Below are 16,446 nucleotides of genomic sequence, written 5' to 3'. Positions count from 1 at the left end.
TCCTTCGCAGAACCCTGTGGAGAAGGCATTTTGCCTCCTGAATGCAAAGGTAATGGAAAAAAGGGGAGGATTGGAAAACACTAAGAAATGGGGTGGGTCAGAAAGCCTTCCTCTCTGCGATTAGTGTTATCATAGAAAGAATACCCACCCGTGGGTCTGTATCCCAAGGAAATCATATAAAAGGGGAAAGGACCCATGTGTGTCAAAATGTTTGTAGCAGCTCTTTGTGTAGTGGCAAAGAATTGGAAAATGAGTAGCCCATCAGTTAGAGAATGGTTGAGTAAATTGTAGTATATTGTAGTTCTATATGTATAGAACTATATATACATATATATATATAGAATATTATTGTTTTATAAAAAAATTATGAACAAACTTATTTTAGGAAGGCCTGGAAAGATTTACAAAAACTGATGCTAAGTGAAACAAGCAGAACCAGGAATACATTGTATACAGTAACAGCAAAACTGTGTGATGATCAACTATGAAAGACTTGGTTCTTCTCAGTGGTTCAGTGATCCAAGGCAGGCTTAATAAGCTTTGGATAGAAAACGTCATCTGCATCCAGAAAGAGAACTATGGAGATTGACTGTAAATCAACACATGCTATGTGCTCTTTTTTCTGTTTTGTTTTTTTTTTCCTCTCACGGTTTTTCCTCTCCTAACATGATTCATAAAAAAATTGTGTTTTTAAAAAGTTATTATACATGTAAAACCAGAAAAAATAAAACAATATAAAAAAGAAAGAATACTGATTGTGGGGGTCAGAATAGCTAGGTTAAATGCTATATTTGCCATGAATTACTTTCATGGGGCATGGGGTAAATCATGTCCCTTTCTTGGAAATGAAAGGGTTGCACCAGATGGTCTTTCTGTCTATGATACCCAAGGATTCTCAGATTCCTTTGGACTCAAAGCACTGTCTTCAGAAGGTCCCTATGAAATTAATCTATTTCCTTCAATCCTGCTCCAATCTGTTTCAGCTGTCAAATTTAGCAGAGAGCCTGGAGACATGGGACATAGGCCATAGTGTGATGCTTGAAAGTAGAGAGCTCTCAGGTATGATTTGACCGCCTTAGGAAGGTTCCTTTTAACACAAACCCATCCCCAACCTGGCTTCAAAGTGCCTAGAATACTATCAAGAAAGCTACATTCTTTTTGGCTTGGGTGAAATAAATGATTTGTCCTCTTAACATCTCCCCATTTAGATGTAATAAATGTAATATTCTTACCAATCATTTCTTTATTCTTAAGCATCAACAGGTTTATCAGATGGTGCAGAGGAAAAAGCACTGGATTTGAAGTTTGCTACAGTGGATCTTAGACCATATTTTTTCTCTCTCTTGACCTCAATTACTTTCCTTTATAAAATGAAGATGTATTTAAGTATTGTCTAGGCAGCCAGTGACTAGAGCACTGGGCCTGAAGACAGGAAGACCCGAGTTCAAACCTGAGTTCAATAGCTGTGTGATCCTGGACCAGTCACTTAACCTGTTTCCCCTTAGCTTCCTCATCTGGAAAATGAACTAAAGAAGGAAATATCAAATCACTCTGATGAGATTATGAGATGAGGGATCCTGGGAGTCAGGGAGTTTGAATGAGGTTTGACTCCCCTAAATCCCCTTTAGGATTCAGAGCGTGGCAGGGAGTTCTGGGAACCCCCTTCTGGCAGCACAGAGGTCCTTTATAAATTTAGGAACCGGAAAAGCTAGACTAGCAAAAGGAAGTTTATTATTGGCATTGGTGTGCATGAATATTCCTTAATGGCAAGGTCCCGACGGGAGCAAAGTAGTGGAGGAGTCCTGACAGAGAGATAGAGAATTTCTAGCAAAGAAATCTCGACAGAGAGGTATAAAGTCCTGGGTGAGAGAGTTAAGAGAGGGTAACGCTGAAAGAGAATATCAGTCCAGCAGGCAGAGGTTTGCTGCTATGCATAGCATGGCATGTTAGGTCCTCGTCAAGGACTGGGTTTAAAATTGGCTCTTTTTATAATAGAAATCTTGGCTACAAGCTGGGGTTTTTGCTCTGGATGGGGGCTGGCCAGCTTGAGCTGGAATTTGAATAGAAGTGAGTGTCTCTAGGCTTGATCTTTAATTCAATGGGAAGCTTAATCAGTAGTGAGTGTTATCAGTGGGGGTGGTGTCCATCTCAGGATCTTTTACAGAGGCCAGGATTCAAGGAAAATCTGTCCTTCGAGGAGTTTTAGAGAGTTTTGGGGATCCCCTCATCAACTCTAGGATATTTGCCAAGAAAACCTCATATGGGGTCATAAAGAGTCAGACATGAATGAAAGGACTAAGCAACAAGTCCCCGTCAGCTGCTTCATCTACTGAGCCAAAATAGGACTTTTTCTGAAAGTAGATTTTCATAAGATAGGAGCCCAAATTGGAGATGTTAAGGGGAAGCAGGGCAGGGAGTCCGAGAGAAACTGCAGTTCTATGTAGTGGAAAGAGTCAGAGAATCTGGATTTGAAACCCAAATTTGACACTTGGTCTGTATAAACTTAAACAAGTCACTTAATAAGAAGCTTAATACCTCAGGTTCTTTATCCATATAATGATGGGATTGTAATAGATGCCCCTGAAAGTCCTATTCAGCAAGAAGCCTAAGAGTTTATAGTGAGTTCCTCTTTCACAATTTTGCCAAAACCAGTCTTGGAAAGGACTGGGAAGGTATAATATTGAGGAGGAAATGCCCGGCTTAGAGGGAGGGCATGCCTAAAGGCATTGTTATGGGGTCAAGGGCCTTGAGGGAACACTGAGGGATGGGGGGGGGGTTGAGAGATAAGGTACTGAGAACAAATCTTTTCTTCACATTGTAGAACCCCAGACTCCCACCCAGAACACAAGAGCTAGAAGGTACCTGAGATTCCATCTACTCCAATCCCCACTTCCTCCTTTTACAAAAGAGAAGAATTGGTGGAAGAAACTGATCCCAATACATCACTGTAAAGTCCCCTCACCACTGACCAGTCCTTGGGGTGGCTCTGGTGGTTGTGTAAAGTCTCAGCACCTGTAAATCCTAGGGAAAATAAACTCTAGCTTTAGAGTTAACCCCATGGCTGAACCCTAACCTCACAAAACTGAGAAATTCTTGGCTCAGTGTAATTCTGAAAGATTGGGGAATTAAGCCCTGGAAATCCAGGCTAATACTGGGAAATCCATCCCACTCATCCCCAGAGAAGCACCAGCTTCTTAGTTCTGATATAATACACCTGGTGCTGGAGTGAAAGGGCTTCTGGTTCTCTCTGTGTCTGTCTCTCTCTCTCCCTCTCTCCCCTCCCCCTCCCTTTTTTTCTCCTTTTCCCTTCCCCCCCTCCCTCTCTCATCCTTTCCCCCATCTCTGGATCTCTCTTACTCTTTCCCCCATCTCTGTCTCTGTATGTTTCTCTCCCCATCTCTCTCTCTTTCTATCCCTGTCTCTCTACTGGAAATTCAAAGATCCATCTTGAAGAATGGTTATCCTACTCTTGGCAACTCAGAGAATTTATTCTAAACATTTACCAATCTTCTGCTATATGCACACTATTTATGAAAAGATAAGGGCAAGAATGGATTTTTTTTGTCTTTCTTAGCATACTTCCTAGTACACAATAAGTGCTAAATAAATGTTTGTTCACTATCTGAATGACTGAATTTTGATCTGCACAGCTGAAAGGGATCCTCACTCTGCAGAAGTTGCCAATCCATCAATTAGTCTACCACGTGGACTACCCAAGGATCACATGGGCTCACAAACTGTGTTCCAGCCAAAATGGCCACATGTTCCTAGTCCAGGATTCCATCTCCCATCTCTAGATCTGTGGACTGGCTGCCCTCCTTTGCCTGGAAAGCTCTTCTCATCTCTGCTTCTTGAAATCCCTAAGGCTTTTTCCATGGTTTATCTCAAGTATCACCACCTATATGTGGCCTTTTCTGACCCTCCTGATTGTAAGGTTGTTTTTCATCCCCTAAAAAGGTGATTCTGTGGATAGAATGCCACGCCTGGAGTCGGGAAGACCTGAGTTCAAGTGAAGCCTCGGACACTTACTAGATGTGTGGTGCCGGACAAGTCACCTGTTTGCCTCAGTTTCCTCATCTATAAAATATGAAGCATTACAGCACCTAATATTTGTGAAGAGCTTAGCACAAATCCTGGCACGTAAGAACTTTTATTTTTAATTTTATATTTACAGTTTACAGGTTTAATATTAACAAGTAGTAGAGGTAGTAACAGTAGCAGAAGTAGTAATAATACTAGTTGTAGTGGGAGAGGATAGTAGTAAAATGGAAATTATAATAGCAGTACCTCCCATTGTTCTGAGCATTAAGCAAGATAATATAGGTGAAGCACTTAGCACAGTGCCTGGCACCTAGTACCCCCTATATAAATGTTAATTACTAGTAATAGTACTAGATAAATGTTATCTCATAATTATTATTATTATATATTTTGCATTTATTTATCAGTATACAAGTTGTTTCCTACTAGTAGCGTGTCAGCTCTTTGAAGGCAGAGACTACTCAGAACTTAGCACAGTACCTGGCACATAGTAGGTGCTTTATTATAATAATAACTAATAAAAAACTTGAAAAGCACTTTAAATATATATACATGTGTGTATGTATATATTATATATGTTGTATGTTTGTATGCATATGTGTAGGGGTGAGTGTGTGTGTATGTAACATATAAAAATCTCATTTGATGCTCCCTCATACTGTGGAAAGAATATTGACTCTGGAGTCAGAAGACTTGATTTCAAATCCTGCCCTTCACACTGTGTGATTTTGGGCAAGTCACTTCCTCTCTCTGGGCCTCAGTTTCCTTATCTGCAAAAAGAGCAGGCTAAGCTAGATGGCCCCAAGGAGGAAAGGGAGAAGATGAAGAAGAGGAGGAAGAGAAGAGAAAAGAGAAAGGAAAGATTGAAGGTTCAGCAATTTCCCATATTACTTCCTAAGGAAGCTGTATATCCTCATCTAAGACATTCATTCTATCCCTGCTGTTTCCAGGCGGATTCTCCCTAACTCATTTTAGGTCAGATGAGTCTGATTAAAAAGCCTTCCCTGCCTCTCCTCACTTCCCATGGAAGGAGGGGGGCTGCCTACAGTCTTCCTCCCTAACCCACCCAAAAGGCTAGTATTTCCCCTGCAAAGTTCTTTCCCAACACCTCACTCTGGTCTATGGGACTGTTTGCACCCTTCCCCCACCCACCTATTTTTCCTCCATTCTGCTGACAGGTATTTATTAAGCACCTGCTCTTTGTTTAGTCCCGTCCCCAGGCACTGTGGGGGACACAGACACAGACCCAGTCTCTGTCATTCCCTCTTTGATAGAAGAATTTACAACCTATTTGAAGACATAAAATATATACCATGACAACACACATTTCTCAAGACCTTTTCTCATACTTACCCTGTGGAACAGGTAGTACAAATGTTCGTAAGAGCATCAATTTAGATCTGGAAGGGACTTTGAAGCCCATTGAGTTCAACCTCCTCCTTTTACAGTTGAGGAAATTGAGGCACAGAGATGTTAAATAGAGTCATGTAACAAGTAACTATAAGAGGAATCCTTATCTTCCTGACTCCAACTCCTGCACACTGCCTCTCAAAGGTCATTACTACCCTTATTTTACAGATAAGAAAACTAAAGATATGTTATCTGCTCGTGATCACAAAGTCGATAAATATGCACACAGAATCCTATATAATTTTTATATAAAATACCAAGCGATTGTATGGTAATAGTCACAGACCATAAGTGCTATAAGAGAGCAGAGAAGAGAGAACACCTCAGGGGTTGGGAGCTTCATGGAGGAGGAGGAAGAGCTTGAAGAGAAGAACGGTATGCTTCAACCTCCACAGTGACTGAGCCTACGGCTGGAGAAAGATGGCTCCCAGAGCTAGAAGTGGGGGTGGGAGGAATCTTTGGGAGAGGAAAGTCTTCTGGAGAACTCCTAGGGAAATAAGTCCTATCTTTTGAATTTTCATCTGTTTGCACAATGACCCGAGGGAACCCCTGGAGCCTTTGGTGAGAAAGCCCAACTGGGCTGAGGCAAACTATCAGCCACAGAGCTTGGCAGCCCTAAATTATCCCAGGATGGGAAACCTGAGGTAGAATAAAATTTACTGTATAACATACTTCTGTCAGAATCCCACTCCATCTTTATCACCCTCAGCAGGCAAACAGGTGAGGAGGGAAAAGGAATTTTAGCTGAGAATGATCTCTTTGCAGCCACTTCCTAGTAAATCTCTTCCCTTTCTATTCCTCATCATTGCCAAATTAAGAACTCCTGGAAAGTGAGCCTGGGAGTCTTTGCTAGGAGAGGTCCCTGACTGCATTATGGAATGAAAAAGAAAAGCAGGAAAGTCACAGAGGAGGATTTTGCGTGACAGAGGAGGGGTCACAGGAAGGGGGACTTTGAAAACCAGATTTGGAATTGGTTGTGTCACCTACTATCTATGACTTCTATGAGGCTGGACTTCAGTAACCTTTTCCATAAAATGGGTCTCTATATGGTCTCCAAGATGGAAATTTTGTTCTAGATGTGATTTTCACCAATAAAGAGAAATTGTTTTCTGGGCTGAAAGTGGGAAATTCTTAAGGAAAGGTAAATACTGTCTCTTAGAGTTTGTATTAGAGGAAAATAAATCTGGGCAGAGAGAGGAGTATGGGAAATGGGTATAGACCACAATACAGCATTTTCATTCTTTTTTGTTATTTTTTGCTTTGCTTTGCTATTTTGTTATTATTTGCTTGCATTTTTGTTTTCCTTCCCAGGTTTTTTCTTTCTAGATTCGATTTTTCTTGTACAGCAAGATAACTGTATAGATATATATATAGATACATATATTGGATTTAACTTACAATTTAACATATTTAACATGTATTGGACTACTTGCCATCTAGAGGAGAAGGTGGGGTGAAGGAGGGGAAAATTTGGAACAGAAGGTTTTGCAAGGGTCAATGCTGGAAAAAAATTACCCATGCATATGGTTTGTAAATAAAAAGATATAATAAAAAAATTTTAAGTCAATGACCATTGATCGGGAGATAGCTAAACAAATTCTGGTATGTGAATGTAATAGAAAATTTTTGTACAATAAGAAATTGTGAATGTAAACAATTTTAAGAAGCAGGGAAGATTTATATCAACTGATGCAGAGTAAAACAAGGAGAACTATGATACATGTAGCTACAACGATATGAATGGAAAGAGTAACAACAAAGAAGAAGAAAATGAATGACATGTAACTATAATGCCCAAGTTGTTTGTTGTTCAGAAGTATCAGCCATGGCCAACTCTTTATAATCCCACGTAGGGTTTTCTTGACAAAAGATACTACTGTGGTTTGCCATTTCCTTCTCCAGCTCATTTTTCAAATGAGACATGCAGGGTTAATGACTTGCCCAGAGTCATACAATTAGTAAGTTATCTGAGGCCAGATTTGAACTCAAATCTTCTTGACTCCAGGCTCTATCCACTCTACCACCTACCTGACCTATAATTCCAAGCACCCAAGAACTCCTTGCCTTCTTTGAAGAGGTTGAGAATTATGGGTGCAAAACACTGTACTAGGCTGGATACAGTGACCCTTGGTCTGTCTTCTCTGAAGTGCTCTATATAGCAGTTATAATGGCTCAGTCTCTTCACTATGGAGATTTTTCTTTCAAGTCTTAGTTTGAGTAAAATATTAGGATCCAAGCTTTGCATGTTTTTATCATCAACCAAAGGGACCCACTCTGAATAGCAACCACTTCTACTTTGGTGGAGTTGATTCAGCATTAAGCACTGGCCATGAAAAGATTCAAAGTGTCTGGGGAAAAGGAAGCCATGTTTGGTCCATATATGTCTCCTGTAGAGGATCAAATCTCTGGCACCACTCTCTACCTAAGGATAACCCAGCCGAGTGACATCCCTGGCCCTGCTCAAGTTATGAAAATGTGCAGGACAAACCTTATTGTTTTACCTGCTTCCTACCACTGAGATTCTGGCCCCTTCCTAAGCTCAGTATGTCACAGGAATTCTTGATCTGCCCATCCTCTGGCACCTTGTCCAGATTTAGCTTATAAGCCCCCCAAAAAAGGTCCAAAACTCCCAGCAATCACACTTACTTCCCCATTTGTCTTATTGGACATAGGAAACAAAGGGGAGGAGCATTAACTCTATGTCCCAAGAGGAGGCATTCCTAGAATGCCTAATCAGCACCCTGCCTCCATGCCCTTCAGTTCTCTTCCCCTTCCCCATTTCCCAAGTAGCGCTGGCAAGTGTTGGTTAGCTTTGCTAAATGACTTCCCTTTGTATTCTTTGTACAAGGATGATTTGGTAGAAGGTAGGACAGGATGAAAGGATATTTGGAAACAAAGGAAAAAACAAAAGTTGTTTTTTTTTTAATAAAAAGCCTTAAACCTGGAGTTAGAAAACCTAGAGTCAAATATCATCTCTGACCTTGGGCCAATTACTGCAATCTATAGTTCTAACACTCTAATCCATCTGGGTGGAAGGGGAAATGATTTGCTCAGGTCATAGAGGTGATGCCACCAGAAACAACATTCTAGATTCTAGCATTTCCCAATCTGAGTCCAAGTCTCTTTTCAATGCTGCTTCTTCTCTTCCGCTCAGAGGACTTTACACTCTGTCCAGCCTTCTTGTATTCACTCATACCATTGTTTCCCCTCACCTTCACCTGTCCGAATTCCACCCATCCTTTATCCAGCTTACTCACGTCCAGGTTTCCTCCTTGGAGATCTTGACCTTTCTTAAACCTCTACAGTCCTTACTCAGGACCACGTAACAGACTTTATTAAATTGTTCTCCAGTACCATCATATTTAAAGGACTGCTTTTATAAAAATAAATCAGTCTTATTTCCCTCAATAGACAATTAGTTCCTTGAGAATGGGATACTGCCTCATACTTCTTTTGGATGTCCCAGAGTCATGACATAGTAAAATATTCACTGTTTTACTTTGACACTCAGAAGAGACAGGAAGAATGGAAGGGATTGTTTGGGCAAGGTGAGGACATGAGTCTCTCTTGGCTGGCAAACAGGAATAATGAGAGCAAAGTCTTAGAAGTATTTATTCATAGAATTTAGAGCATGAGAAATCATCTAATCCAATCCCTTTCATTTTCTAGTGAGGCAACCTGAGACCCAGTGAGTTGTCCCAAATCCAAGGTAAGTAGCAAAGTCAGAGCCTTTGAACCCAGAGCTCTATAGATGGTGAAAGCACCCAGACAAAGCTCATTAAAAATAAGGCCCAGAGGATAGAGTAGATCAGTGAGGCTCTAGGCTTGTGTCGCAGGCTGTCTCGTTGCATAGTTATTTCCCTAATTTTCTGCTTTTGCTAAAACAGGGCTACAGAAGCACCTTGGGCCTCCCTCCATATGTCTGTATTCATTTCAGTTCCCAGTGCCACTGTCCTGAGGAATGATGACCTTGGAGTGAAGGGGCACCTGGTGACTTGGTACCTCAGTCCAGGTCAGTGGGCTCTAAGCATCTTAGACAGTTGTTAAGTCCCACAAAAATCTGTGATACTCCTAACGGGACATAAAGCAAGGGGAGAGGGAAGTGTGCAGGAAAGATGCGCTAGGATTTATCTCTGGTCCCTGTTCCATGGATTCCTCTGAGGAAACCATATTTCAATAGAAGTATCATTGAGAATCAATTCTGGTCCTCTTTCTGTTAAAGAAAAAGAGATGGATGGAAAGAGAGGGTGAAAAGAAGAAACAGGGAAAGTGAAAAGAAGAAACAGGGAAGGGAAGGGAAGGGAAAAAAGAAAGGGAAAGGGAAAGAGAAGGGAAGGGAAGAAGGAAGTAGATAACTGAGGATAAAAAAAAGACATGGACAAAGGGAGGGAAATAAAGGACAAAGAAAGATACAAAGAGAAAAAAGAAGAAGGGAGAAAGGAAAAGGCAAAAAGGAAGAAATGAAGGGAGCAGGAAGGAGAAAAGGAGAGAAAGTAGGGTAAATGAAGAGATTAAAAAGAAGGGGAAAGGAAACTAGGAGAGAAAGATAAGAAATTAGGAAGTAGAAATCAAGGCTAAAAGAGGCAAAAAGATGCACGGATGCAGCCAGACAAGAAATGAAAGTTAAAAAGACAGAAAATAAAGAATAAGGAAAAGCTCGAAGTGAAGGGGAAAGTTAAATGCTAGGAGAGGCAGGCGCAGAAGCTAAAAGAGAGCTCCTGAAGCACGAACCAGTCTCTGTCCTCTCTCCCGGACCCCCTCTCTCTCCCGCCCACCTCACGGCCCCCAGCTCCTCCCCCGGACCCCACCCCCCGCTCACCTTGTCAGCTGACTGCGAGGTCCCAAAGAAGATGGGGATGAAGGCGAGCCACACGATGCAGGTGGTGTACATGGTGAAGCCGATGGGCTTGGCCTCGTTGAAGGTCTCGGGCACGCCGCGGGTCTTGATGGCGTAGACCGTGCAGGTGACCATGAGCAGCATGCTGTAGCCCAGCAGGCAGATGAGTGACAGGTCCGAGATGTCGCACTTGAGGACTCCCCGCGCGAACCGGGGGTCCAGCGTCCGCTGGTCCTGGAAGTCCACCACGGAGTGTGAGGGGTCCACCACAAACCACACACAGATGCCCAGCAGCTGCAGGGAAATGAGGCTGAAGGTGATGGCCAGCTGCGAGGCGGGGCTGATGAAGCGGGGCGCGCTCACCGACCGCTTGCCCTGCTCAAAGATGCGGTAGATGCGGTTGGTCTTGGTGAGCAGAGCCGCGTAGCTGATGCTCATCCCCAGCCCCAGGAAGACCCTGCGCAGCGAGCAGGTCCCCAGGTCCGGCTCGGCGATCATGAGGAAGGTGGTGGCGTAGCAGAGGAAGATGCCGGCCAGCAACACGTAGCTCAGCTCGCGGCCCGAGGCCTTGACGATGGGCGTGTCGTTGTAGCGCACAAAAGTGACCACCACGAAGAGCGTGGCCACGATGCCCACCACGGCCAGGAAGAGCGGGAGCACCGCCCAGGGCGAGCCCCACTCCAGCTTGATGATGGGGATGGGCTGGCAGCCCGTGCGGTTCTCGGTGGGGCGCATGTTGTACGGGCAGGTCTTGCAGGTGTAGCGGTCCTGCTGATACTGGTAGCCTGTGCACGGCTCGCAATGCCAGCAGCACGGGATGCCCTTCACCGTCTTCTTCCGCTCCCCCGGCTGGCAGGGCAGGCTGCAGATGGAGCTGGGGAGCTGCTGCCCCCCGCCCGGCCAGTGAATGCGCTCCATCTAACAACGGGGCAGAGAAGCACAGAACGTTAGAACCGGGAGGAGTCTGAGGCCCTCTCGTCCAGCTGGTCACTTACAGAGGGAACAACCAAAACGCGGGGAAAGGAAGGGGCTCGGAGCATCCAGCATTAGTAAGTGGCCCCCATCAGGCCTCCGCCCACCGCCCTATGCGCCACTCCATTTAAGCAGAGCAAGGAAAGCTCACGGAGCGCTGATTTGTGCTCAGGTGTCTGCATTCCTACAACCCTTACTGAAAACTGCGGCAGCGGGCACGTGGACGGAGAACCAGCGAAGGAGAGCAGCGCTCAGATCCCGTGTGTGACCCTGAACGAGTCACTTAGCTCCCCGGTGACTCAGGCTTCTCCCTAAGACTAAGACACCGATTTATACCGGCGTGAGCAGGAGTTCCTACCATCAATGGACTCCGAAGTGCTCTCCAAACATCTAAGTAAATGTTTTTCTAAGCCAGTGGGACGCCCAGACCTATGAATCTGAAGTTTTCTTTGCATTCATCCTTACGCTTAGAAACGGCATGACTCCGGCTCCCTTTCCAGAGTTAGCACAGTAGGGAGAGCACCAGGCTTAGACTCAAGAAGACTGAGTACCGGGCCTTTTGTTTGCTTCAGTTTCTTCATCTGCAAAGTGGGAATAGTACTTACCCCCAGAAGCTGTGATGAAGATCAAATGAGATAATAACGGTAATGCTCCTAACACAGTATCTGGTACATTATAGGCACTACATAAATAGTAGCTATTAATATTATTAACTTATTTAGAGGCTTTAACCTATAAGATCCAATAATTAGGCCACATATTTCTCACAAATAGTCATCGGAAGTTATCCGCTGTTCTGTGTTGGCATTTTCACTTTTTAAATGAATTTTTGGGGAAAAAACATAATTAATTAGATCTTAATCTGCACTCGTTCTCAGTTAGGCCCACCTGGAAATGTCATGGAATCATGCCATGAGACCCCCCAATCACCACGTGGTAAGATCTATCTGAATTTCAGCCAAGGTGCCTAGGAAATAGCTTCCTTAGAAGTCATCTTGCAAATCCACGTTTTTTAAAGGATGGGGAACATAATAGTAACAATTATAGTGCCAGAGGTCCTGGAATCATGGGTGCCCAATGGAGCATCTAGTCAGTTCCACTTCCAGTCTTCAGGCAAGGCAGCCATTATTGTCCCTCTTTTATATTATTCTCCTTGTCTTACAGAGGAAGCAGCTAAAGCCCAGGAATATGAAATAATTTGCCAAAGGTCGTACTGGGAAAGTTGGAACTAAAACCCGGGTCCCCTAGCTCCTTGCTGAGTATTGAACTATTTTGCCTCTTCCAGGAAGAGAAAATATAGGGGAGTCCCTGGAAAAGCTAAGAACACAGAATTGAGGGAGAAAGAAGACAATCGATGAGTTAAAGTGTGGGGAGAGGATTTCCCAGGGTACTAATGATGTCACAGCCTGACTCTTCCTAGCTTACCAATATAGTGCCCTCTCCCAACTCCTACCCGCTCCCTCCAGGCTTCCTTTCTTTTGAGAGGAGATGATATTTTGAGATAAGAACCAGGTCTATAGAAACTTAGGAGGGAGGGAAGAGTTCTAAGCACCTGGCAGATCCCATCTTGAATTTTGCTTCCTAGTCCCCATTTCTCAGGGAAAAAAAAAAAAAAAAAAGGAAATCCAAAGTTGAAATCATCCATCTGGGCTTTGTAGTGAGTCTTAAGAAAAGTGGGGAATAGAACCCACGAATCTCAACTCTGAATCCTGATTCTGTAACCAATTATTCCATCCTTTTTTTTATTGTCATCAGCCTGTTAGATGACCCCATCCATGATCCACTACCCGATCATAGCCCTGGTAAAAGAAGGACCCACTCTGATTCCAAAGTCTCCTGTTCTTTGCCATCCTTGCCACACCTTGATACCTGAAATTCTAAACTAAACTTCAACTGACCATAAGAACTTCATTTATTTGGTTTTATACTCCTTCTAAAATACAAATCTTCCTGGAATGGAAGAGGCCACACATTAAGCAATCCATCCTTCAAACCTCAATGGGAATCAGGTTATCAGATTCTTTCCTGAAGAAATAAGGCTTTATTGGAGAGTAAGGAGACCCCAGTATCATAGATTTAGAAGGAGACTCGTACAATGTCACAATCAAATACTGACTCTAATGCTAGTTTGTTTTCCTCTGTACATTACATTTCCATCTAGATAATAATAATAAATAACTAGCATTTATATAGTGCTTCAGGGCTTACAAAGGACTTTACAAATATTATTTTAGCCTCCCAGCAACCTTGAGACATAGATACTATTATTATCTCCATTTATGGTTGAGGAAACTGAGGCAGACATAGAGTAAGTGACTTCCCTAGGATCATCCAGCTAGTGCATGAGACCAGATTTAAATTCACTTCTTTCTGATTGTAGGTCCAATCCAAGCTAGATGTCCCATAGTGACTTCCAATTCAATATGTCTCATAGTGACCTCCAATTCAATATGTGCAAAACAAAACTAATTTTCTCCCCTCTAAAACCCACCCTTCTTAATTTTTGTCAAGAGCACTATCATCCTTCCAGGCATGCAAATGTATCTGTGCCCTCTTCATTATCACTCACTGCTTCTATCCAACCAGTCCACAAGTCCTGTCAATTATCCCTCCAGCAATTCTCCCAACTATTCCCCCTTCTCTCTACTCACAACTCAACAATTAATTTGAGTCATTATCTCCTATCATCTTATCATCTCTTGGCTAAATTATGAACATTCTCCTAACTGGTCTCCCTTCACGTGGCTTCTTCTCTCTTCAATCTATTCTCCACCCTGCTGCCCAAATTTATATTTCTGTGATGTAAGTCTGACAGCATCATTCTTCTGCTCAAGACAGTGACTCCCTATTGGTTCTAGGATATAATACAAGTTGCCTATTTGGGACTCCAAGCTTATCTTTCCAAGCTCATTACATTACTTGTATCTCATGTTTAATAAAATTAGTCTATTTGTTTTTTCTCCTGAGTAGAGACTATAGGCTGCAAAGGCAAGGAAGATCAGGCAGAATTATAAAAGTGGGACTTTTAAGGGGGAAAATGTTTGCTAACTTTACAATTTCACCCTGTGGGTGAGAAAAAAGCAAAGTGTATGCTCAGGTCTGGGTTGACAGCGACAGAGCTAGGTCAAAAAAAGAAACATCCCTGAGCCTGTTGAAGCTTGATGGGACATAAGGAGTGTTGTGCACAAGACCTAAGCTAATTTCTCCACCTCTAATCCTTTCATCTTTAATGAACAACACTTGAACATACCCAAGGACAAAGAGGGGTTAGAAATAAGTGACAGGTTCCCACTCATCCCATTCTCAACTAGAACAGGAAAGGGAAGAAAAGAAGGAAATCGGTTTAAGGAGACTGACACCCCCCTTCTCAAGCTAAAGAAATTAATAAATGTAAATAGCTCATCAATGCATATATCTTCTAGGCCTGTGTGAGGATTAAATGAGATCATGTGTGTAAAAAGACTTTGTAAGTCTGAAAGCACTATATTGAATGTTCCTAAAAGTCTTACAGCAGATTTAAGTTTAAATCTGCACTGAGACTTTTGGAGACAACCTATATAAATGTCAGTAATTATTATTATCGTTATCAGTTAACTTAGTCTCTCCCGTTTCTGGTGAAACTTTGAGTTGCTCTGTTTGTTTTTCAATCCACACCGTGTTTTGACTGGATTAAGTGAAGAGATCTCTCCAGATCAGGAAGAAGAGTAAGGAAGATGAGGAGGAAAAGGAAGGGGCAGAGAGGATTTTCATACCACAGAGCATAGGAAGGGATTAGCAACGGCTAAGACAGGGAAGGTATTTTTTTTTAGCATATCTTAAAACTAGAAGAGACTTTAACTAGGTGGCACAGTGGATAGGAGGCCAGGTCTGGAGAGAGGATGACTCCTCATCCTGAAATCTAGCCTCAGACACTAACTAGTTGCATGACCCTAGATGGTCACTGTATCCTGTTTGCCTCAGTTTCCTCTACTGGAAAATGAGCTGGAAAAGGAAATGGCAAATTCTCCAGTGTCTTTGCCAAGAAAACCCTAAGTGGGATCATGAAGAGTCAGACCTAACTGACTGATTGATTCCACCCTAGAAATGGGAAGTGACTTGCCTATAGTTATACAAGCTGATGGCTGAACTGGAATGGAAACCCAGGGAGGGTTTCCCCAAGAGATCTAGAAGTGTTTCTTAGGGAATGTTTTTAAAAAGCTTCATGAAAAGGGGCTGGGATTCAGCTATGTAGGCATTCATTTTCCTCCTGGGGCAGTCCTTTGTATAGATGAGGACACACCCGGCTAAGGAGCCAGGAGCCACCCTGCTGTTCCTTCATAGAGCATAGAGTCCCTCCTTGCCACCCTACCAGGCCCATCCCATATCTCTTACTTTGAGGTGCAGGTGATCTGTCCAGGAGCCGATGACTCTATATTCAGGGGTGGCATTCCGGATCTGATACTGATAGATGTCATAGCGGCCAGGGGCATCTCCGTTCTCATTGAAAGTGACTGGGGTCCCAGCAATGCCTGGGGAAATGGAAGGGCATTGTTGGAGTCTGAGCCAGTGGTACGGGGGAAGCAGTATTGGGTGGGCCCATGCTTAGATTCTGGGCTGAGACTGGGTTGGGGAGTACTGGTTCATGTTTCTTGAATTCCTACGGCTTGATCGATACCTGAAAACTCTCATGTCACAGATGAAGAAAGCAAGGCTTGGAGAAATGCTTTGCTCAAGGATAAATAGGTAGTGAGTGGCAAGGCTGAGATTTGGACCCAGGTTTTTAGACTTCATGTGTTGCTGCCCCACAGCACTTCTCAAGGAACAGACCAGAGAGCACTCCACCCACCCACTGGAAAGGCCCAGTCCAGAAGCCTCTCTAAACTCTAGGGAGTTTGGGAACCTCCTATCCGAGGAAAACACGGGAACATTTGGAAAGAGTTCCTCATTAAGGTTTAATGGAATCCTTTTCCCACCCCATCCCCACAAGCCCAGGAAAAGTTGGATGGCTATCTTCAGGCTGCTCCAATCTTGTCTCACAGTTTATTGCATTTGATGGGCACCTGTAGTGATTGGCTTTGACACCTCCTGACATTCAGTTGTGTGTGAAGGGGGTGGGGGAGAGGAGCTCAAGGAAGAAAGGAGGGAGGCTGGAGCTGGATGGATGTACAGAGCTCATTTCCTCAGACTCACTCGGTACGTTCTAAGGA

General features: G+C 43.3%; 1 protein-coding gene across 2 annotated transcripts in view; it reads right to left on the bottom strand.

The window, feature by feature from the left end:
• The window catches only part of GRM4 (glutamate metabotropic receptor 4), a 281,111-nt gene that overhangs the window by 27,602 nt on the left and 237,063 nt on the right, over window positions 1–16,446 (bottom strand). For both annotated transcript variants that reach the window (XM_074311244.1, XM_074311243.1), the window contains exons 7-8: window positions 15,632–15,768; window positions 10,271–11,206 (exon numbers count right to left, since the gene is read on the bottom strand). In XM_074311244.1, coding sequence (XP_074167345.1) covers window positions 10,271–11,206; window positions 15,632–15,768 — 1,073 coding nt within the window. The remainder of the gene's footprint in view (window positions 1–10,270; window positions 11,207–15,631; window positions 15,769–16,446) is intronic.

Source organism: Sminthopsis crassicaudata, chromosome 4 (assembly GCF_048593235.1).
Source record: "Sminthopsis crassicaudata isolate SCR6 chromosome 4, ASM4859323v1, whole genome shotgun sequence".
Classification (NCBI taxonomy): domain Eukaryota; kingdom Metazoa; phylum Chordata; class Mammalia; order Dasyuromorphia; family Dasyuridae; genus Sminthopsis; species Sminthopsis crassicaudata.
This window is presented reverse-complemented; position numbering and strand designations above follow the sequence as displayed.